The 21473-nt window shown below is 41.8% G+C and overlaps 1 protein-coding gene across 1 annotated transcript; it reads right to left on the bottom strand.

Moving 5' to 3' along the window:
- Positions 1-1435: 1435 nt before the first annotated feature.
- Positions 1436-12993, bottom strand: LOC137283672 (uncharacterized). The gene is made up of 3 exons (XM_067815312.1): positions 12975-12993; positions 11384-11442; positions 1436-1660 (listed from the first exon to the last, which is right to left on the bottom strand). Exons 1-3 carry the CDS (start codon positions 12991-12993, stop codon positions 1436-1438), a joined length of 303 nt encoding a protein of 100 aa, XP_067671413.1.
- Between the last annotated feature and the right edge of the window lie 8480 nt (positions 12994-21473).

Genomic DNA, 21473 nt, shown 5'->3' with positions numbered 1-21473 from the left:
CAGATATAGGATTTCTAGAATCTCCCTTTATCCCATATATAATATTTAAAGCACCATACACACTGCTCCTCCAGTGATCTCTCTTTGAAAAGTGTCGAAATATTTGAAAACAATCACCTCAGTTATTACTTTATACACTTAGCACACATGTTGACCTCGGAAAGGTGTACAATCCAATATAACTGTTGACATAGTGATAGTGCAGTGCATGAAGGTACATGTACATATCTCAGTTCACAGAATATTGTGTTTTTTTTCCAAATGTTTGGAGTTTTCACATGGAGGTTTCGATAAACTCCCTCAACAAACTCGAATCGTGGAGAAAATAACCCTACTGACAGAATCTGCTAAAATACTTTAGGACAGACTTTCTTCAGCCGACACGTGGTATCCTGCTCTGATGTCATGGCCAGGATGAGTCGTTGCTGAAGCACGCAAATGATGTTTTCATTGGTCCTTTAATAACTGCAAAATATTTACTCACACACAGATGCATGCATATTCAATGGAAACTACAGTACTGACCACTGTCTGTAGTGTATTTGTATCCATGCATCATCCTGGCGTGGTACAATTATCTCTAAAAGTGGACATAAAGCACACTCACTCACTAACACACACAGAGGCAGAACGATGATGGGGCGCCAAAGTGTTTGTGTGTCTCAGTTACAAAGCAAGGAAGGAAAGAGTATCTAACACAAAAACGAAACAAGGAAAAACCCAACAAATCACCTAGAAAGTAAAAGCGATATTTAATAGCTATATCTGATATGTGTCACATTTATTGAGAAAAGTGTCCTCAAATCTTGTTCCAAAAAGCCAAAATGAGCATAGATTCATAGAATAAACCCAAACCACTAAAGTCCAATACAGCCGAAAAAATGTCCAAAAGATCAAGACATGTAGAAAGTTGCCAAACATATTGTATTTAGGATTCAGTGGAATTGTTAATCATTAATTATATGGCACAACTTCAAAAGTGGCAAGATGTCACTCTCTTGGACCGAGTTGAACACACTCCTCAAGATCAAGATGTCACTCTAAGCGTCCATCTTGAACACACTCCTCAAGAATCCAAACAACTGCAAGATGTCACTCTAAGCGTACATCTTACGCACACTCCTGAAGAATCCAAACAATTGTAAAATGTCACTCTAAGCATCCATCACACACTCCTCAAGAATCCAAACAATCGCAAGACATCACTCTAAGCGTCCATCTTAAACACACTCCTCAAGAATCCAAACAATTGTAAGATGTCACTCTCAGCGTCCATCTTAAACACACTCCTTAAGAAACCAAACAATTGGAAGATGTCACTCTAAGCGTCCATCTCATATACACTCCTTAAGAATCCAAACATCTGCAAGATGTCACTCTCAGCGTTCATCTTACACACACTCCTCAAGAATCCAAACAATTGTAAGATGTCACTCTAAGCGTCCATCTTGACATGGAACACTCTTCTCAAGAATCCAGACACACGTGACAGAAAGACTCGAACTGGGGACTGAGTTGGAGTATCGTCATCCAGGCTGATATCCACGAAGTGGGGGGCATCACGGAGGATGGGGGTAGAGAGTGGGGCAGGGAGAGAGGTGGAAGGGGTGGGCAGCTCAGACAGGGGTTCAAGGATGGTCATGTATCTCCCAGTAGGACGCTGACAGGAAAGGAGAGAAGGAAAACTAGAGAGTGACAGAAGATGGAAGTAGGGGGAAAGGGTAGATGTTCATAACTGGTTGATAGATCCATGATTGCAATGTATTGTAACGGAACGGCCAAAGACTAGTCAAAATACTAGTAGACAAACTACACAAATATAATGGATGCTGCCACCAGTCACAAAATGTGACAAAATAAATACCAGAGTTCGGAGACGAAGTTCAGTGAAAATATATCACAAGGACCTAAGATGCAAAGAATGAAGAAACTGGCGATATGCAGAAGGATCACACAACAAGTAGATAAAGTTCCAATAACGATTTTATTTAATGAGCACTAAACTGAAAATACACGATCTCGAAACTGTCACCTTGTCAGTCATCAGGACTGGATATCTTGCTTGTCAACCCGTGTCTTCGTGGTTGCAGAAATCTTGCCTTGCTGTATGACAGTCTTGACTGAGACTCTTGGCTGTTAAATGAATTAAACTGTATAATAAACTTTGAAACTGGAAAGTGAATGAACTTGCGGCAACCGGAACTGGATCCAGATAATGTAAACAACGTATTCCGGAAGTCACGTGATCCGGAATGAATGACAAGGAGGCCACACCTCCAACAGCTGTCAAAATGTGATACGAGTATGAATAAGGCTAAATCCCACATAGCATGTCGGAATGACCTTGGACCCCCCGCATCGCGAAGACAATCAGCGACTGTCAACATTAAATTAAACTGTAATATTTCCTACAGGCGATAAACCATGCTTGACTTGCAATATACAACTGTGACTGTGAGTGTATCTGTATCTGTAATTTGTACACTTGATTCCCATAAGCCAAGGATAATCCGTCGGAATGAATCCGTCGGAATGAATCCGTCGGAAGGGATCTGCCGGAATGAATCCGGATCTCCACAAGGTTGAAAATAAAACCACAATAATCACGTAACTACAGCTAGATCCTTAGAGAGCAGACCAAGTGTTAACAATATCCTAGTTAATTAAAATTTATACAATAAAGGTATCCCATAATACGAAAATGAGAATTAAGCTGTGACGTAACCCTGGAACCCTACCTTGCTTGAGAAGTCAAATTTGCCGCCCCGACTTTAACCTTGACAGCTCTATTTATAGGTGACATAAGGTCACATGACACGCAAACGTGACGTCAGGGAATTCAAGATGGCGACTGTAAACATGACTGACGTTACTTGTGCCGTAATTTACTGTTATACCTGATACTGTAGCTTGGAAGCTGACTGCACAAAAGGTAGGTCATCTTAATTAGATACAGCATAAGGCTGATATCTTGGCTGGATTCACTGTGATGGCTGAGAAATTGATTATCTCGGTACTTGAAGCCATGAATAGACATGAATTTTTGTTACACTGCCCACTCCCTAGCCTTAATCCTCCTGGTAAGGCAAAAATACAAATGTACAAAAATATAAGTCTAAAAAAATTATTCCAGTTCTAGATAATTTATTAACACTAATAATAAGTTTCCTCCCGATGTATGCTCAGCAGCCGCCCATCTCGGTGGAAGGTCTTGGTGATGACTATGGTTTTAATAGGCCCATGGGATACCTCTTCATCACTTATATCCTCCACCTCTTGTAGTCTTATAGCCTTTCCTCTAGGCTGGGGAGGCTGTGCTTCCTCATCGCACGAGGAGGAGGAGGAACACATGGCTGTGGGCATGTATGTCCCCTTCTCCATCTTCTCCGCGTCTGCTATTCCTTCTAGGAGGATGTCTTCTACATCTTCCCAGTCACTGTCATGCTGTGTTTCCGGTAAGGCTGCCGCTCCGACTGCTGTGTCTGGGGAGGGAACTAAAGGTGGAGACTGGCTAGCAGTATGTACAGCGACTGGAACTTGGGCTGAAACTTGAGCCTGTGTCTTGGCTGGAGCTTGGGCAGGAACTTGTGCTTGGACCTCGGCTGCTGCTTGGACCTGACTGGTGGGTACCAGCTGGTAGATGTACCCTGGTGGTATAACAATAGGAGCTTTTACTGGGGAACTCGACCTGTGACGATGACGCAACCTTCGATGATTCAGCATGTCTTCCTTTCTGCCGTAATCCCTGTTACAGTCCAGGCAACTATATCGCTCTCTCTTCCTGTGTTTCTCTCTAACATGTCGAGAAAGGTTGCTGGAAGAGCTAAAAATCTGTCGACACTGGTGACACGTATAAGGACGAGGCATCTGAAAGGATAATAATCACATAACTACCCCTAGCTAACTATACCAAACACTGTATACTCTGTTAAGCTTTGGACATACTTGGTCTGCTCTCGTATATCTTTATACTTTCAGGTGTGGAAATGGTGGTCATCCCTACAGTAACTACTCTGCAGAGTCAAGATATGGTTTGAGCAAGTCAAAATGAACAACGCGAGGTTTGCCCTTGGACCCTAACTGTATTCTGTAAATAACATCAGAGATTTTTCCAACAATGGAAAATGGCCCTGACCACTTCATCTGTAACTTGGGAGAAAGTCCTTTGGAGCGTCTGTTACAGAGGCACCACACTTTGTCCCCTACTTTAAAGGATTTGCTGTGTAAATTTCTGTCATAATTCTTCTTTTGTCTGTGACCAGCATCTTTCAAGATGATCCTAGCCTTATCCCATACGTCTGAAAGGTATTCTTTCACTCTCATGGGATAGTCTTCAACTTGAACTTTGTCCACAGACGGATTCTGTATCATCACATCAACAGGCATAGACAACTCTCTCCCGAACATCATCTTGTTTGGGGTCTGTTTTGTAGATTCCTGGGCGGCGCTGCGGTAAGCCATTAGTGCAAATGGTAGTTTCTGGTCCCAGTCTTTCTGTTGACATAGGGGATCCAGATACTTGGCTAAGATGTCCACCACTGTCTTGTTAAATCTTTCGACCATGCCATCAGACTTTGGGTTGAATGGGGTGGTTCTTGTCTTGTGGATGTCAAAAATCCGGCAAATCTCAGAAAAGAGCTCTGATTCAAAATTTCGCCCTTGATCTGTATGAATTTCCTGTGGTACTCCAAATCTGCAAATAAATTGTTCAACTAATGCACGAGCAACTGTCTTTGCCTCTTGGTTAGGAAGTGCATAAGCTTCCACCCATTTTGTGTAGTAGTCACCAACCACACATATGACTCTATTTCCACTTTCTGTTACGGGAAATGGTCCTAAGATGTCCATTGCCAATCTCTCCAGGGGTGCTCCGACACTGTACTGCTGTAAAGGTGCTTTAGATTTTCTAGTAGGCTTGCGTCGAGCTGCGCAAGTCTTACAGGTAGAGCAAAGAGACCTTACCTGATCAGACATGCCATGCCAGTAAAATCTCTTTCTAACCTTGGACAGAGTTTTCATATAGGCAAAGTGTCCACCTGCCTTTCCTGAATGAGCCTCATACAAGATCTGTTTCTGTAAGGAGCGTGGAACTACTGTCAATAAGGACTTCTGATTACCAAATGAATCTGCCCACTTGCGGCAAAGTACCCCTTGAACAATCTCCAAAGAATCCCATAGACCCCAGTAGACTTTGGTTGTAGCTGACTCACTGGACAATTCTTCCCACTTAGGTTTGGCAGCATGGGACTCTACCAAGATGAAAATGGGCTTCAAATCTGGGTCTGACATCTGTTCTGTATGGATTTCAGATAAAGACCACTGTGGCTCTATAATGAGTTGTGCTAACATTCCTGTTGCTGTGTCTTCCATTCCACACTGTTTGCAGGGCTTCCTTGACATACCGTCAGCATTGCCGTGCTTCTTGCCAGGGCGATGCTCAATCCTAAAATCATACTCACTCAAAACCCCCAGCCATCTTGCCAACTGTCCTTCTGGATCCTTGAAATTTAGGAGCCAGCGTAGGGAGACATGATCTGTGCGGATCAAAAATTCCCGCCCATAGAGATAATGGCGAAAATACTTGATGAAAGTGACAACAGCAAGCAACTCTCGTCTTGTGACGCAGTAGTTTCTTTCTTGTTTAGAAAGGGTCTTGCTAGCGTACGCAATAACTTTTTCACTGCCATCTTGGACCTGAGATAATACCGCACCCATGGCAAAGTTGCTTGCATCTGTGTCTAAAATAAACAGCTCTGTGTGACTTGGATAGGCAAGAATAGGGGCTGAAATCAACTCTTCCTTCAGCAGGATGAAAGCCTCATCACACTCTGTATTCCACATGAAGTTAGAATTCTTCTCTGTCAGACTATGGAGGGGTCTGGCAATATTGGCAAAATCTTTAATGAAGCGTCTGTAGTATGACGCAAGTCCCAAAAAGCTTCGAACCTCACTCACATTCTTGGGTATGGGCCAATCTCTCACACTGTCTACCTTTTGAGGATCTGTACTCACTCCTTCCACTGATACAGTGTGCCCAAGATAAGACACCTGTCTCTTAAAGAAATGACACTTGGAGGGTTTCAACTTCAGGCCGGCCTCTCGAAATCTGTCAAACACTGTTCTCAGTCTTGACAGCACCTGTTTGAAGTCCTTGCCAAAAACAATAACATCATCCAAATATACCAACAACATCTCCCAGTGCAAACCTTTCAGCACTTGTTCCATTAAGCGGGAGAAGGTAGATGGGGCGTTGCAAAGTCCAAATGGCATTACCCGCCACTGAAACAGACCACTCCTTGTACAAAATGCAGATTTTCGCTTCGCCTCCTCGTCTAGCTCTACTTGCCAAAATCCGCTAGCAATGTCCATAGTTGCATAAAACTGAGAACCATGCAGCGCATCCAGCGTATCATCTATTCTCGGAATCGGATGGGCGTCTTTAATGGTCCGATCATTCAAACGGCGATAATCACAGCAGAACCTCCATTCGTCTGAGCCCTTCCTTGCTAAAACAATTGGTGAAGCCCAGGGACTAGATGATGGCTCGATAACTTGTCGCTCCAACATGTCTTGAATCATAGAATCTGCAGCTTCTTGCTGTACTATTGGCAAGCGGCGATAATGCTGTCTTACTGGTGAGGCATCCCCTGTGTTGATACTGTGTCTTACAATATTTGTCTTTCCAAGTTCCTTGGAGTCAGCTGCAAAGACATCTCTGTACTGTTTGAGAAGAACTGCCACATCCTTGCTCTGTGATTCTGTCAGTTCAGTACAACTTCTCCTCCACAAGTCTCTCAAAGATTCAGGAACCCTTGCATCACTCTCAAAACTGTGCTCAGAATTGAGTGTCTGTGCTTGTGACTTATCTAAAATCCTAATAATGCCTGTTGTAAATCCCCCTTTCATCACAACAGGATCTGGATGAGGATTGAAAACTCTGATTGGTACAATCTGTTTCTTTATGTCAACAATCGCCCTTGCGATCATTAACCCTTTGTTCAGTAATCCTAACTGCAAGTCAGGTTCAATTAACCCTTCTCCTGCAGTTGCGTGTCCAGCCCGTGGTTTCACTGCACACGGTATGAACGCTTCCCCACAACTGGGAATAGTAACCTCTTGTTGTGTTGATAGTCTCCAACACAACTTCTCGCTACTCTGGGAGGAGGGGCCCCTCTCCATCCCCAGACGTAGTTCTTGACGTTCCAAGTCTAGCTTTGCTTGGCAACGTCCAAGGAAGTCTAGTCCCAATATAGCTGACCCTCTGATGTCTGCTACTAGGAAATCAACTTGTTTTCTGACAGTCTTGACCTGAATCGTCACCCTGATCCTGCCATACAACTTGAGACTACTTCCATTTGCCTGCTTTACTTCGTCGGAAGTTGGCAATAAATTGGGACACCTCTGACCCTCTGTAAGTGTAAGATACTGTTCATGAGACATCACATTCTCTGTAGAACCAGTATCCAACAACAGTTCGACAGATTTCCCTTCAATGTTAACAGCTATATACAAACCATTCCCTGACTTCTTGAGAGGAATTACCTCCCCTTGGTCAAGGGAACTGGCTGGATTTGAGTGTTGATTCAAGGGATGGCGGCTGGTCCCTTGATCTCTTCTCTCTCTCTGGGTCTTTTGTTTATAAGATGTCTGCTCATGACCCTTTGAACAGACAAATTCTAGTTTTCCTGGTGATTTCGCTTGTTTGGATTTTGTTGAGGATATCTGGGTGGATACCGACAATCTCTGTAACAATGTGATGGATCACCACAATTGTAGCATACCTTCCTTGATCCTGACTGTGCAACTCTGTCCTCTGACACTGGCAGAGATTCAAGCTTCTTTTCAAACTTGTTTATTGTCTCCATGAGCCTTGACAATTGTTCAACTTGATCATTTTGTCGTTCTGGTTTCGCTGCTAAAATACGGAGTTGCCTTGATCTGGCCTTGTCCGCTGGACGCAACCTTTCGCATTCCAGGTAAGTCTCCATTTCAAATGCTGCTTGAATGGCCTCTTCCAAGGTACGGGGGCGAGACTGGACAACACTTAATCGTACTTGACGATCACGAATTGCCTCAGTGAAGTGACTGCGTGCCAACCGATCTTTACAATCTTGGGTTGCATCAGGATATGCAAGGTTAGTTAGGCGTTGTATGGCTTGCCCAAGATCCTGTATCGACTCACCCTCTTTCTGTTGCCGGTTCCGAATTTCAATCATGTAGAGCTCGACTTTATCATTTCCGCCAAAGTGACGTCCCAGTAATCTTGTGATATCTGGGTATGTCATTGGGCCATGCTGTTCTCCATAAATCTGTAGAGCCCTTCCCCGTAAACTAGCTGCTAGATAATTTGCCTTTTGACTCTCATTCCAACCATTCACAGTGGCACATGATCCAAAATGAGCCATATAATTCTGCCAAGGCATGCTCCCATCAAAAGTCTCCGGTGTCAGCAAAATTCCCCTTCTGTAAGGATAAGCTTGTTCAGAGAAAAGGGGGTGCTGCTGTCCAACAAGTGAGTGTTGTTGAACCTCAGCGGGAAATCTTGATCTCGGTGAGTCGACAATGCAATTCTGCATAGGAGCATTACTCCATACTGGAATCCTAGGTTGTCTCTCGTGTGTGACATAATCTTGAGTTCTCGGCTCAACTGCTGGCATATCCTTGTAACGAATAATAGGCACTTGGACTCTAGTGACATTGGGGAAATCTCCACCTGCCTTTTCTGTGTTTTCCTTGCTGGAAGGTCTGTGCTGTTCCTGCTCATCATCTGAAGTGATCTTGTCTGCAACCATGTTAGGTGGCCTCACTTCAAGAGAATTCCTAACATGTGAAAAAGGAGATTCCATACTGTGAACACCTTCCTGATCCCGGTGAGAAGTAGACAAGGCAGAATTATATTCTGCAGGTACAAATTCTTGTTGACTGTGGGGGGAACTGTGTCTTGGGTGAAAGGTAATCAGTCCACTATTATCTGTGTCTTCCTGCACCCTTGATATGGTGACTAGGTCAGATTCCACTAATGACATGGTTATAAAAGAAATAATAACAAATGATAGCTATTGTGGGAGAGAGAGAGAGAAAGATTAACAACTGCACTCTGACCTCGGTACGACTCCGTATAAGTTCCCGTCAGTCCTATGGAAGAATGTATAACGGTTTACTTGATTACTGTAAAAGTTGAATAGCTAGGGATGTAAAGACTCTAACTGGTCATCATGTCTGTAAGAACACTTGGCTCTCAGGTTGAAGTCATACTTGAACACAGATGTACTTGATCAGGGTAAATCTGGAACAATGACAATGCTACTGGCTTTAATAAATAACAAAAGTCTCTGAACTGTTTGCTTGAACTGGATCTCAAAATGTAAACATCACCAGCTCGCCTGTTTTCTGTATCTTTTATGCTTGAATAATCTTTGTCTCTGGAATACAAAGTAATTAGAACACAACTCTAAGACTTCTCCTAGGTCCTCATCAAACAGTTCTGTCAAGACGGCTTGCAGTTAATGAGATCAGCTAGCCTTGACCTGTGCAGATAAAATCAAGAGCTTTTATTATAGATCCTTGGGTCGTCACCACAAGTATCTCTGAAGGTAATGAATCCTGAGCTGCAACGGTCGTTCTTCAGGATTCTGAATTTAGAAGAACTGGTGAAGGCTAGGGCTCCAAGGCACTGTCACAGCAAACTGAAAATTCACATTGCTACCTTAAATATTTCTATAAAATTTACAAATGCATCTTCCTACAGCATCGCCAGTCTCCAACACACAAAATATCCAAAAATCCAAATAATCCCACCGCTGCCACCAAATGTAACGGAACGGCCAAAGACTAGTCAAAATACTAGTAGACAAACTACACAAATATAATGGATGCTGCCACCAGTCACAAAATGTGACAAAATAAATACCAGAGTTCGGAGACGAAGTTCAGTGAAAATATATCACAAGGACCTAAGATGCAAAGAATGAAGAAACTGGCGATATGCAGAAGGATCACACAACAAGTAGATAAAGTTCCAATAACGATTTTATTTAATGAGCACTAAACTGAAAATACACGATCTCGAAACTGTCACCTTGTCAGTCATCAGGACTGGATATCTTGCTTGTCAACCCGTGTCTTCGTGGTGGCAGAAATCTTGCCTTGCTGTATGGCAGTCTTGACTGAGACTCTTGGCTGTTAAATGAATTAAACTGTATAATAAACTTTGAAACTGGAAAGTGAATGAACTTGCGGCAACTGGAACTGGATCCAGATAATGTAAACAACGTATTCCGGAAGTCACGTGATCCGGAATGAATGACAAGGAGGCCACACCTCCAACAGCTGTCAAAATGTGATACGAGTATGAATAAGGCTAAATCCCACTTATAACTTGCATTAAAAAAAACCGTATGTCTCGGCTGTAGACGATTCCAATAATCCCCTGTGTAAGAAACCCTTAGCAGAGACTGTAACTTGATAAGGTCAACATAGCATGTCGGAATGACCTTGGACCCCCCGCATCGCGAAGACAATCAGCGACTGTCAACATTAAATTAAACTGTAATATTTCCTACAGGCGATAAACCATGCTTGACTTGCAATATACAACTGTGACTGTGAGTGTATCTGTATCTGTAATTTGTACACTTGATTCCCATAAGCCAAGGATAATCCGTCGGAATGAATCCGTCGGAAGGGATCTGCCGGAATGAATCCGGATCTCCACAAGGTTGAAAATAAAACCACAATAATCACGTAACTACAGCTAGATCCTTAGAGAGCAGACCAAGTGTTAACAATATCCTAGTTAATTAAAATTTATACAATAAAGGTATCCCATAATACGAAAATGAGAATTAAGCTGTGACGTAACCCTGGAACCCTACCTTGCTTGAGAAGTCAAATTTGCCGCCCCGACTTTAACCTTGACAGCTCTATTTATAGGTGACATAAGGTCACATGACACGCAAACGTGACGTCAGGGAATTCAAGATGGCGACTGTAAACATGACTGACGTTACTTGTGCCGTAATTTACTGTTATACCTGATACTGTAGCTTGGAAGCTGACTGCACAAAAGGTAGGTCATCTTAATTAGATACAGCATAAGGCTGATATCTTGGCTGGATTCACTGTGATGGCTGAGAAATTGATTATCTCGGTACTTGAAGCCATGAATAGACATGAATTTTTGTTACACTATTAATGGAAAATGTGATTTAGATATGGGTATTTACTGCAAAAACACATTGACAATAGTGCTCAAATTAACAGCAATGTGTTCATATGGCTTTGTGTTAGTAACTGATAAAATGGATAGGTCCATACACACAAAAAAAGACCCACACAAATTCACTTTTACAATATGAAGTAACAGATTCCCTTAAACACCCACTTGACGAGGAGGGGCCCAGATGTCAAAGTTCAAAGGGAACCTGATCACAAGGTCAAGAGCTGTGAGGAAAGAAGGAATCAAAGTCTTAGAAATAACCACACAACAAAGAGAACCCTACTGTATCAAACCTTCAACAACAAATGGATTCATTAAGCCCTAACTGATCATTAGTAAACAAGGACAGTAAAATAAGTAACACCAAATTATTACGTATGACACTTTAAGTCTCACATATTTACTGATCTGTCAATAACTATGTATTGTATTCTATGTATATGATTATGCATTTAACTTATTTACATTTTAACAAACAACCATGCTGAGTGCAAATCTGACCTTCATAATATATGTATTATCAATGCATCAAAGCATAAAAACAGCCTTGTCTGATTGCTGTGAGGTTTAGCTTACCCCAAAGTTCATGGTCCATAATCAATGGATCATGGAATTAAATATATTCTGAGACCGAAGTTCATAATTAATAGAAGTTTAGTGACACCTATTTTATTATTTCATGTAAGTTTGGCCCAACCTGGTCTTGATCAGTAAGAGCATATTCCAAACAACCTATAAACCTATACTGTTTACTCATTGTCATCTATATGTTTTTGTGTTATAAATTATTGTATTACATTTTACAACAATGTGATGGACTTGTTTGTTTTTGTTTGTTTTGTTTTGGGGTTGTTTTTTTTTTGTTTTGTTTTGTTTTGTTTTTTTTGTTTTTGTTTTTTTGGGGGGTTGCCTTTTATTTTAGATTAGAGTTGATGCACTCATCAATTTATCAGCTAGTTGACCATGGTTGTTGGATAATCCAGAGTGAACCTCACAATCATTCCCTGGTGTGTTTTTCCAAAGAAACTGACCACACTGTAATACAATCGTAAAATGAGACTTGGTTGAGCACGTTGGCATTGTTTGTACTTTCTACACATGTTGATTTCACGAACTGGTTTGGCGTTTAATCTTGTTATCGAAAATTCGCAGAATCACCCTGATACTTTTCAGATAATGGTGACTGTTGCCGAACGTTTAGTTTAGTTTTCACAAAATCATAAGGCAGCTCAAGAAGAGTGAGAACCTCCAACATCGTAAACATTGGATTTATATGTATAAGCTGCATATTCTTGAAACAATTCCTGACAAGAACTGGTTTATGGCTCGGTTGGAACTCGCGTAGTTTGAACTACATACTTTAGTAAGTAAGGCTTCATTACTGTGGATTCTAAACACCAGTAACGTACTTATATATGAAAACAATTTAAGATGATTTACTACTGCGAGAAACAAAGTTGATAGGGCGACAGACACAACTGAATCTGCATAATCACTAGTTATGAGCGTAAACTGATAATTTATTAATTAATTTATGGATGAGGAGTGTTGTATTGCTGTCGTTTAAAAACATCCTGAATGGTCAAAAGGTCATGAGCGACGCAAACAGATTTATAACACTGGTTAGTCTTCCATGGCATTCGGCAAGATGTTCTGGAAATTTCTTCGTTTCCCTACATCAGGAGGAATACCGTAGATAAGTCATAAAAGAAAGCACAAATGGCAACAATTAGCTACTGTAGAAATAAAGAAATACCTTGAGTGTAGGAGTTCATAGTGACAACAAGTGGTGATGAGCAGATAGTGAGGCAAATGTCAGATGAATTTCAGCAATATCACAGAAGTTTGATAGCGTCAATATGGCGGCATCAAAAGTGAAACTATCGTCATAGCGACGTCATAAATCTCGCGAGATCCTCATAGCATTACGTGAAGTCAACGACTGGTTTCATCCGTATCCTGCGCAAATCCCAGCAACGTTATTAAATACAGAATGCCTGTTAGCTATAGAGCAAAAGAGACGCAGCAGCAAGAAAGTTTAGCAGCAAATATAATTCATTCTGCAGTACCATTTTCAGTTTCAGATAGAGCCATTCACTTTAGTCGAATGTAAGTTACTAACCCGCTGCCATTGTCAGATGCTACTGGTGAAAATACGAGGCAAAGTGAATTGGTTCAAAACATAAGAGGCACTTCCAGATGTTCATGCCAGCACGATGTCTTTGAGTCCCTTCACTGTGGTCTATGATAAGTCTATGGTCAACTTCGTTTCCCACTATCGGAAATTCAAACCACCATTTGGATCGAAAGTAGGATACATATTGGCTCCTATATGAGCATAATCATGGGCCCTTCCTTGATTGATGGCCTCCTGAAGCTTGAATTGGACTCCACGAAGTTTCAGCCAGTGTTCAAAGGTAAGCATGATGCCACGACGAGTAGGGTAGGGCTTTCTGCTGGAAAACACATACTACTCTCTAATGTAAGTGTTCAGCTGCCCCTACCACATCTTGGCTGTCACAAATACGTCATACGTCAAGTCTATATGACAACGAGTATCCTGTAGTTCTGTCGGTGACTTGTTACTTGGAGTCTCCAGTCATAACAATGTCATTCCGCATTCCTCACATAAAATCATTTCTTGTGGTGAACATTTCAAAGACTGCTTGGGAAACATGTATATACATTTTCTTCCCCTGGTTCAAATACTAAAACAAAAACAAAACATATTGTTAAAATTGGAGTTAACCTTCTTTTTATTCTAACCACTTCAAGTACTTAGGTTCTCAACTATCAGCTACACCTTAGTCCTACTTAGGCTGTCAACTATCGGCTACACCTTAGTCCTACTTAGATTGTCAACTATCGGCTACACCTTAGTCCTACTTAGATTGTCAGCTATCGGCTACACCTTAGTCCTACTTAGATCGTCAACTATCGGCTACACCTTAGTCCTACTTAGATTGTCAACTATCGGCTACACCTTAGTCCTACTAGATAGTCAACTATCGGCTTCACCTTAGTCCTACTAAGACAGTCAACTATCAGCTACACCTCAGTCCTACTAAGATTCTCAACTATCGGCTACCCCTTAGTCCTACTAAGACAGTCAACTAGCGGCTACACCTTAGTCCTACTTAGATTGTCAACTATCGGCTACACCTAAGTTCTACTTAGACTGTCAACTATCAGCTACACCTTAGTCCTACTTAGATTGTCAACTATCGGCTACCCCTTAGTCCTACTTAGGTTGTCAACTATCAGCTACACCTTAGTCCTACTTAGGCTGTCAACTATCGGCTACACCTTAGTCCTGCTTAGGTTGTCAACTATCGGCTACACCTTAGTCCTACTTAGGGTCTCAACTATCAGCTACACCTTAGTCCTACTTAGGCTGTCAACTATCGGCTACACCTTAGTCCTACTTAGATTGTCAACTATCGGCTACACCTTAGTCCTAGTTGGGCTGTCAACTATCGGCTACACCTTAGTCCTACTTAGGTTCTCAACTATCAGCTACACCTTAGTCCTACTTAGGCTGTCACCTATCGGCTACACCTTAGTCCTACTTAGATAGTCAACTATCGGCTACACCTTAGTCCTACTTAGATTGTCAACTATCGGCTACACCTAAGTCCTACTTAGATTGTCAACTATCGGCTACAGATTAGTCCTACTTAGATTGTCACATGTCGGCTACACCTTAGTCCTACTTAGATTGTCAGCTATCGGCTACACCATAGTCCTACTTAGATCGTCAACTATGGGCTACACCTTAGTCCTACTTAGATTTGTAACTATCGGCTACACCTTAGTCCTACTAGATAGTCAACTATCGGCTTCACCTTAGTCCTACTAAGACAGTCAACTATCAGGTACACCTCAGTCCTACTAAGATTGTCAACTATCGGCTACCCCTTAGTCCTACTAAGACAGTCAACTAGCGGCTACACCTTAGTCCTACTTAGATTGTCAACTATCGGCTACACCTAAGTCCTACTTAGACTCTCAACTAGCGGCTACACCTTAGTCCTACTTAGATTGTCAACTATCGGCTACCCCTTAGTCCTACTTAGGTTGTCAACTATCAGCTACACCTTAGTCCTACTTAGGCTGTCAACTATCCGCTAAACCTTAGTCCTACTTAGGTTGTCAACTATCGGCTACACCTTAGTCCTACTTAGGGTCACAACTATCAGCTACACCTTAGTCCTACTTAGGCTGTCAATTATCGGCTGCACGTTAGTCCTACTTAGATTGTCAACTATCAGCTACACCTTAGTCCTACTTAGGCTGTCACCTATCGGCTACACCTTAGTCCTACTTAGATAGTCAACTATCGGCTACACCTTAGTCCTACTTAGATTGTCAGCTATCGGCTACACCTAAGTCCTACTTAGATTGTCAACTATCGGCTACAGATTAGTCCTACTTAGATTGTCACATGTCGGCTACACCTTAGTCCTACTTAGATTGTCAGCTATCGGCTACACCATAGTCCTACTTAGATCGTCAACTATGGGCTACACCTTAGTCCTACTTAGATTTGTAACTATCGGCTACACCTTAGTCCTACTAGATAGTCAACTATCGGCTTCACCTTAGTCCTACTAAGACAGTCAACTATCAGGTACACCTCAGTCCTACTAAGATTGTCAACTATCGGCTACCCCTTAGTCCTACTAAGACAGTCAACTAGCGGCTACACCTTAGTCCTACTTAGATTGTCAACTATCGGCTACGCCTAAGTCCTACTTAGACTCTCAACTAGCGGCTACACCTTAGTCCTACTTAGATTGTCAACTATCGGCTACCCCTTAGTCCTACTTAGGTTGTCAACTATCAGCTACACCTTAGTCCTACTTAGGCTGTCAACTATCGGCTAAACCTTAGTCCTACTTAGGTTGTCAACTATCGGCTACACCTTAGTCCTACTTAGGGTCACAACTATCAGCTACACCTTAGTCCTACTTAGGCTGTCAATTATCGGCTGCACGTTAGTCCTACTTAGATTGTCAACTATCAGCTACACCTTAGTCCTACTTAGGCTGTCAACTATCGGCTACACCTTAGTCCTACTTAGATTGTCAACTATCGGCTACACCTTAGTCCTACTTAGATTGTCAGCTATCGGCTACACCTTAGTCCTACTTAGATCGTCAACTATCGGCTACACCTTAGTCCTACTTAGATTGTCAACTATCGGCTACACCTTAGTCCTACTAGATAGTCAACTATCGGCTTCACCTTAGTCCTACTAAGACAGTCAACTATCAGCTACACCTCAGTCCTACTAAGATTCTCAACTATCGGCTACCCCTTAGTCCTACTAAGACAGTCAACTAGCGGCTACACCTTAGTCCTACTTAGATTGTCAACTATCGGCTACACCATAGTCCTACTTAGACTCTCAACTAGCGGCTACACCTTAGTCCTACTTAGATTGTCAACTATCGGCTACCCCTTAGTCCTACTTAGGTTGTCAACTATCAGCTACACCTTAGTCCTACTTAGGCTGTCAACTATCGGCTAAACCTTAGTCCTACTTAGGTTGTCAACTATCGGCTACACCTTAGTCCTACTTAGGGTCACAACTATCAGCTACACCTTAGTCCTACTTAGGCTGTCAATTATCGGCTGCACGTTAGTCCTACTTAGATTGTCAACTATCAGCTACACCTTAGTCCTACTTAGGTTGTCAGCTATCGGCTACACCTTAGTCCTACTTAGATAGTCAACTATCGGCTACACCTTAGTCCTAGTTAGGCTGTCAACTATCAGCTACACCTTAGTCCTACTTAGGCTGTCAACTATCGGCTACACCTTAGTCCTACTTAGATTGTCAACTATCGGCTACACCTTAGTCCTACTTAGATTGTCAGCTATCGGCTACACCTTAGTCCTACTTAGATCGTCAACTATCGGCTACACCTTAGTCCTACTTAGATTGTCAACTATCGGCTACACCTTAGTCCTACTAGATAGTCAACTATCGGCTTCACCTTAGTCCTACTAAGACAGTCAACTATCAGGTACACCTCAGTCCTACTAAGATTCTCAACTATCGGCTACCCCTTAGTCCTACTAAGACAGTCAACTAGCGGCTACACCTTAGTCCTACTTAGATTGTCAACTATCGGCTACACCTAAGTCCTACTTAGACTGTCAACTATCAGCTACACCTTAGTCCTACTTAGATTGTCAACTATCGGCTACACCTTAGTCCTACTTAGGTTCTCAACTATCAGCTACACCTTAGTCCTACTTAGGCTGTCAACTATCGGCTACACCTTAGTCCTACTTAGGCTGTCAACTATCGGCTACACCTTAGTCCTACTTAGATAGTCAACTATCGGCTACACCTTAGTCCTACTTAGATTGTCAACTATCGGCTACACCATAGTCCTACTTAGATTGTCAACTATCGGCTACAGATTAGTCCTACTTAGATTGTCACATGTCGGCTACACCTTAGTCCTACTTAGATTGTCAGCTATCGGCTACACCATAGTCCTACTTAGATCGTCAACTATCGGCTACACCTTAGTCCTACTTAGATTGTCAACTATCGGCTACACCTTAGTCCTACTAGATAGTCAACTATCGGCTTCACCTTAGTCCTACTAAGACAGTCAACTATCAGGTACACCTCAGTCCTACTAAGATTGTCACATGTCGGCTACACCTTAGTCCAACTTAGGTTGTCAACTATCGGCCACACCTTAGTCCTACTTAGGCTGTCAGGTATCGGCTACACGTTAGTGCTACTTAGATTGTCACATGTCGGCTACACCTTAGTCCTACTTAGATTGTCAGCTATCGGCTACACCTTAGTCTTACTTCGATTGTCAACTATCAGCTACACCTTAGTCCTACTTAGATTGTCAACTATCAGCTACACCTTAGTCCTACTTAGGTTGTCAGCTATCGGCTACACCTTAGTCCTACTTAGATACTCAACTATCGGCTACACCTTAGTCCTACTTAGGTTGTCAACTATCGGCTACACCTTAGTCCTATTTAGGTTGTCAACTATCAGCTACACCTTAGTCCTACTTAGGTTGTCAACTATCGGCTACACCTTAGTCCTACTTAGGTTCTCAACTATCAGCTACACCTTAGTCCTACTTAGGCTGTCAACTATCGGCTACACCTTAGTCCTACTTAGATAGTCAAGTATCGGCTACACCTTAGTCCTACTTAGATTGTCAACTATCGGCTACACCATAGTCCTACTTAGATTGTCAACTATCGGCTACAGATTAGTCCTACTTAGATTGTCACATGTCGGCTACACCTTAGTCCAACTTAGGTTGTCAACTATCGGCCACACCTTAGTCCTACTTAGGCTGTCAACTATCGCATACACCTTAGTCCTACTTTGGTTGGTAACTATCGGCTACACCTTAGTCCTACTTAGGTTGTCAACTATCGGCTACACCATAGTCCTACTTAGGCTGTCAGGTATCGGCTACACGTTAGTCCTACTTAGATTGTCACATGTCGGCTACACCTTAGTCCTACTTAGATTGTCAGCTATCGGCTACACCTTAGTCTTACTTCGATTGTCAACTATCGGCTACACCTTAGTCCTACTTAGATAGTCAACTATCAGCTACACCTTAGTCCTACTTAGATCGTCAACTATCGGCTACACCTTAGTCCTACTTAGATAGTCAACTATCGGCTACACCTTAGCCCTACTTAAATTGTCAGCTATCGGCTACACCTAAGTCCTACTTAGATTGTCAACTATCGGCTACACCATAGTCCTACTTAGATTGTCAACTATCGGCTACCCCTTAGTCCTACTTAGGTTGTCAGTCCAAACATGAGGTGGTTATAACACGACTATGGCGTATTGGGCACAGATGTTCAAATAAATATGTTTTAAAAAGAGATGATCCCCATTTTTGTTGGGGGCATAATATCTATTTAAAAGAGATTATCACCATTTTATATCCCTTATTAAGGACAGTAAACCATGTTTTGCTTGACTGTGTAGAATTTCTCTCACTTATTACAAAGTTTCAGTTTTAAAGGATCTTTTGAGTAGAATAAATTTACATTTAAAGTCGTTTCTCGCCACAGGTCAAAATGAAAATGCTGTCTGTGATTCAGGTTACAAAACAAGACTCCATCAGGGTAGCAAATCTAAGAAGACAGCAAAGAGGTCAATAACAGAGGTTAAAGGCTAAGTGGTACATTAAAATTTACGAATAACATACTTATATACCCTGTTGTGTAAGGAAACGCATCATTGAGTACGTAGTTTTTAAAATATTCTTCCACAAAGTACGAACAACGAATTGGATGTTATTACAAAATGGAACGTGTTTTGTATTGACTAAATCCTTTAATGAAACGGGTTTTTTGTGTTTCTTTCTGGCTGAAATACAACAGCGTTTTCATTCAGTCAGATGTGAGCAGTATGTGACCGCAGATGAGATTCACGGGGCTTTGAGGACACAAGTCTATGAGGGTTCAAAAGTCGTGGCTTTCGTCAGAGGTGATGATGCTCTGGCTGGCCTCCACATTGCTGTTCACGTCGTCATGCGAGGTGAATGTCGCCGGTAGCATCATGGCTCATTCCTTGTCATGAGAGGTGAAACTGATGATCATGTTCTACATTTTCCCTTTGAGCTATCAGAGAGCATAATGATACTTTTGAAGGTTCAGAGAAACAGGGGAAGTTATCTCACTCTCGCCTGAACCTGAGATACTGGAGCTCTATTTTCAGTGTTCTCATCAATCATGTGCGACTTTAACTACAGATATCATGAGATGTGCACGAATGAAATGTTGCAGTTAAAGTTAGCTTCTTCTCGTACACTCCATTGTGCCCTCCGCGGTCTAGCAAAAGAATAATAACCATAACACATTTCCGTATTCGGTATAGCCTATAGGTTTTAATTAAGTTTTGAATAATTTCACATTCTTGTTTCTATTCATTCATGTTAGGCTGGTGGAATTAAGTTTGAAAACACTAGTGTTCTGTAATAAGGCTCAGAACACTTAAAGGACGTTCTAAATCTGTTACTGTATCTGAGGCGGCCAGGGGTATTATGAATTTTCTGAACACAAAGTGTCTGAATCAGAACACACCAACTGATTCTAAATCTGTTACAGGAAGGGTGTTCTCACAGTGTTCAGAATTAGAACACGTGAGTTTACAGTGTGAGCTAAACAGAAACACAAGTTATGATTCGATGGATTTTATTACATTTTAGTGACACTTGTTCAAGACAGGCACAGTACACTTCAACTGGAGAGGTTTTCTCGGACGTGGGCTACATCAGTGATACATCTCTAGTGATTGGAGAGTCGCCTATCTTCAACCTGTGGACAGAAAAGTACATGACAAAAGTCGCTTATCAAATCAAGGTTCATTACATATTCTCCACTATATCACATGTGCCTATGAATCACTTTCATATGCCATAGATATGTGATTTCTAGAGTGTCCTTTTTCTGATATACAATATTTCAAGTATCATGAACACTGCTCTTAAAGTGATTTCTCTTAAGAAAGTCGAAAGATCACCTAAATCATTGCGTTTATACACTTCACACACGTGTTGATGTAGGAAAGGTGCATAATCCAATGCAGATACAACTACTGACATGGTGATGCTCTAGTGTATCTCCGTTGACAGAATATTGTGATATTTGATGTTTGGGGTTTTCACATGGAGGTTTCAATAAATGTGGTCTCCGTAACTACCTCTGCAAAGGAGGAATCCTGCAGAAAAGAATCCTGCTGGCAGAATCTACTAAAATATTGTAGAAAAGACTTCCTTCAGCTCACACCTGGTACCCTGCTCTGACGTCATGGGTCGTTGAGGCAAGCAATGATGTTTTCACTACAAAATGATTACTCACGCACAGACATATCCATATTGAATGGAAATGTCTCTTTCGGCCACTGTCGGTATTGTATTTGGATCCATCATCCTGGTGTGGCACCAATATTTCTAAAAGTGGATATAAACCACTCTCACTCACTAACGCACACACAGGCAGAACGACGATGGTGCGCCAAAGTGTTCATGTGTCCCAAATACAGGACATCTGAGAAAGCAAGAGTATCTAACACAAAAACAAAACAAGAAAAAACACAACAAATCACCTAGAAAGTAAAAGCAATATTTAATAGCTATATCTGATATGTGTCAAATTTATATTTAGAAAAATGTCCTCAAACCTTGTCCAAAAAATCCTAAATGAGTAAGGATTTATAGAATAAACCAAAATC

The sequence above is a fragment of the Haliotis asinina genome, chromosome 5 (genome assembly GCF_037392515.1).
Source record: "Haliotis asinina isolate JCU_RB_2024 chromosome 5, JCU_Hal_asi_v2, whole genome shotgun sequence".
Classification (NCBI taxonomy): domain Eukaryota; kingdom Metazoa; phylum Mollusca; class Gastropoda; order Lepetellida; family Haliotidae; genus Haliotis; species Haliotis asinina.
Note: the sequence above shows the minus strand (reverse complement) of the source record. Positions and strands in the feature narration are given on the sequence as shown.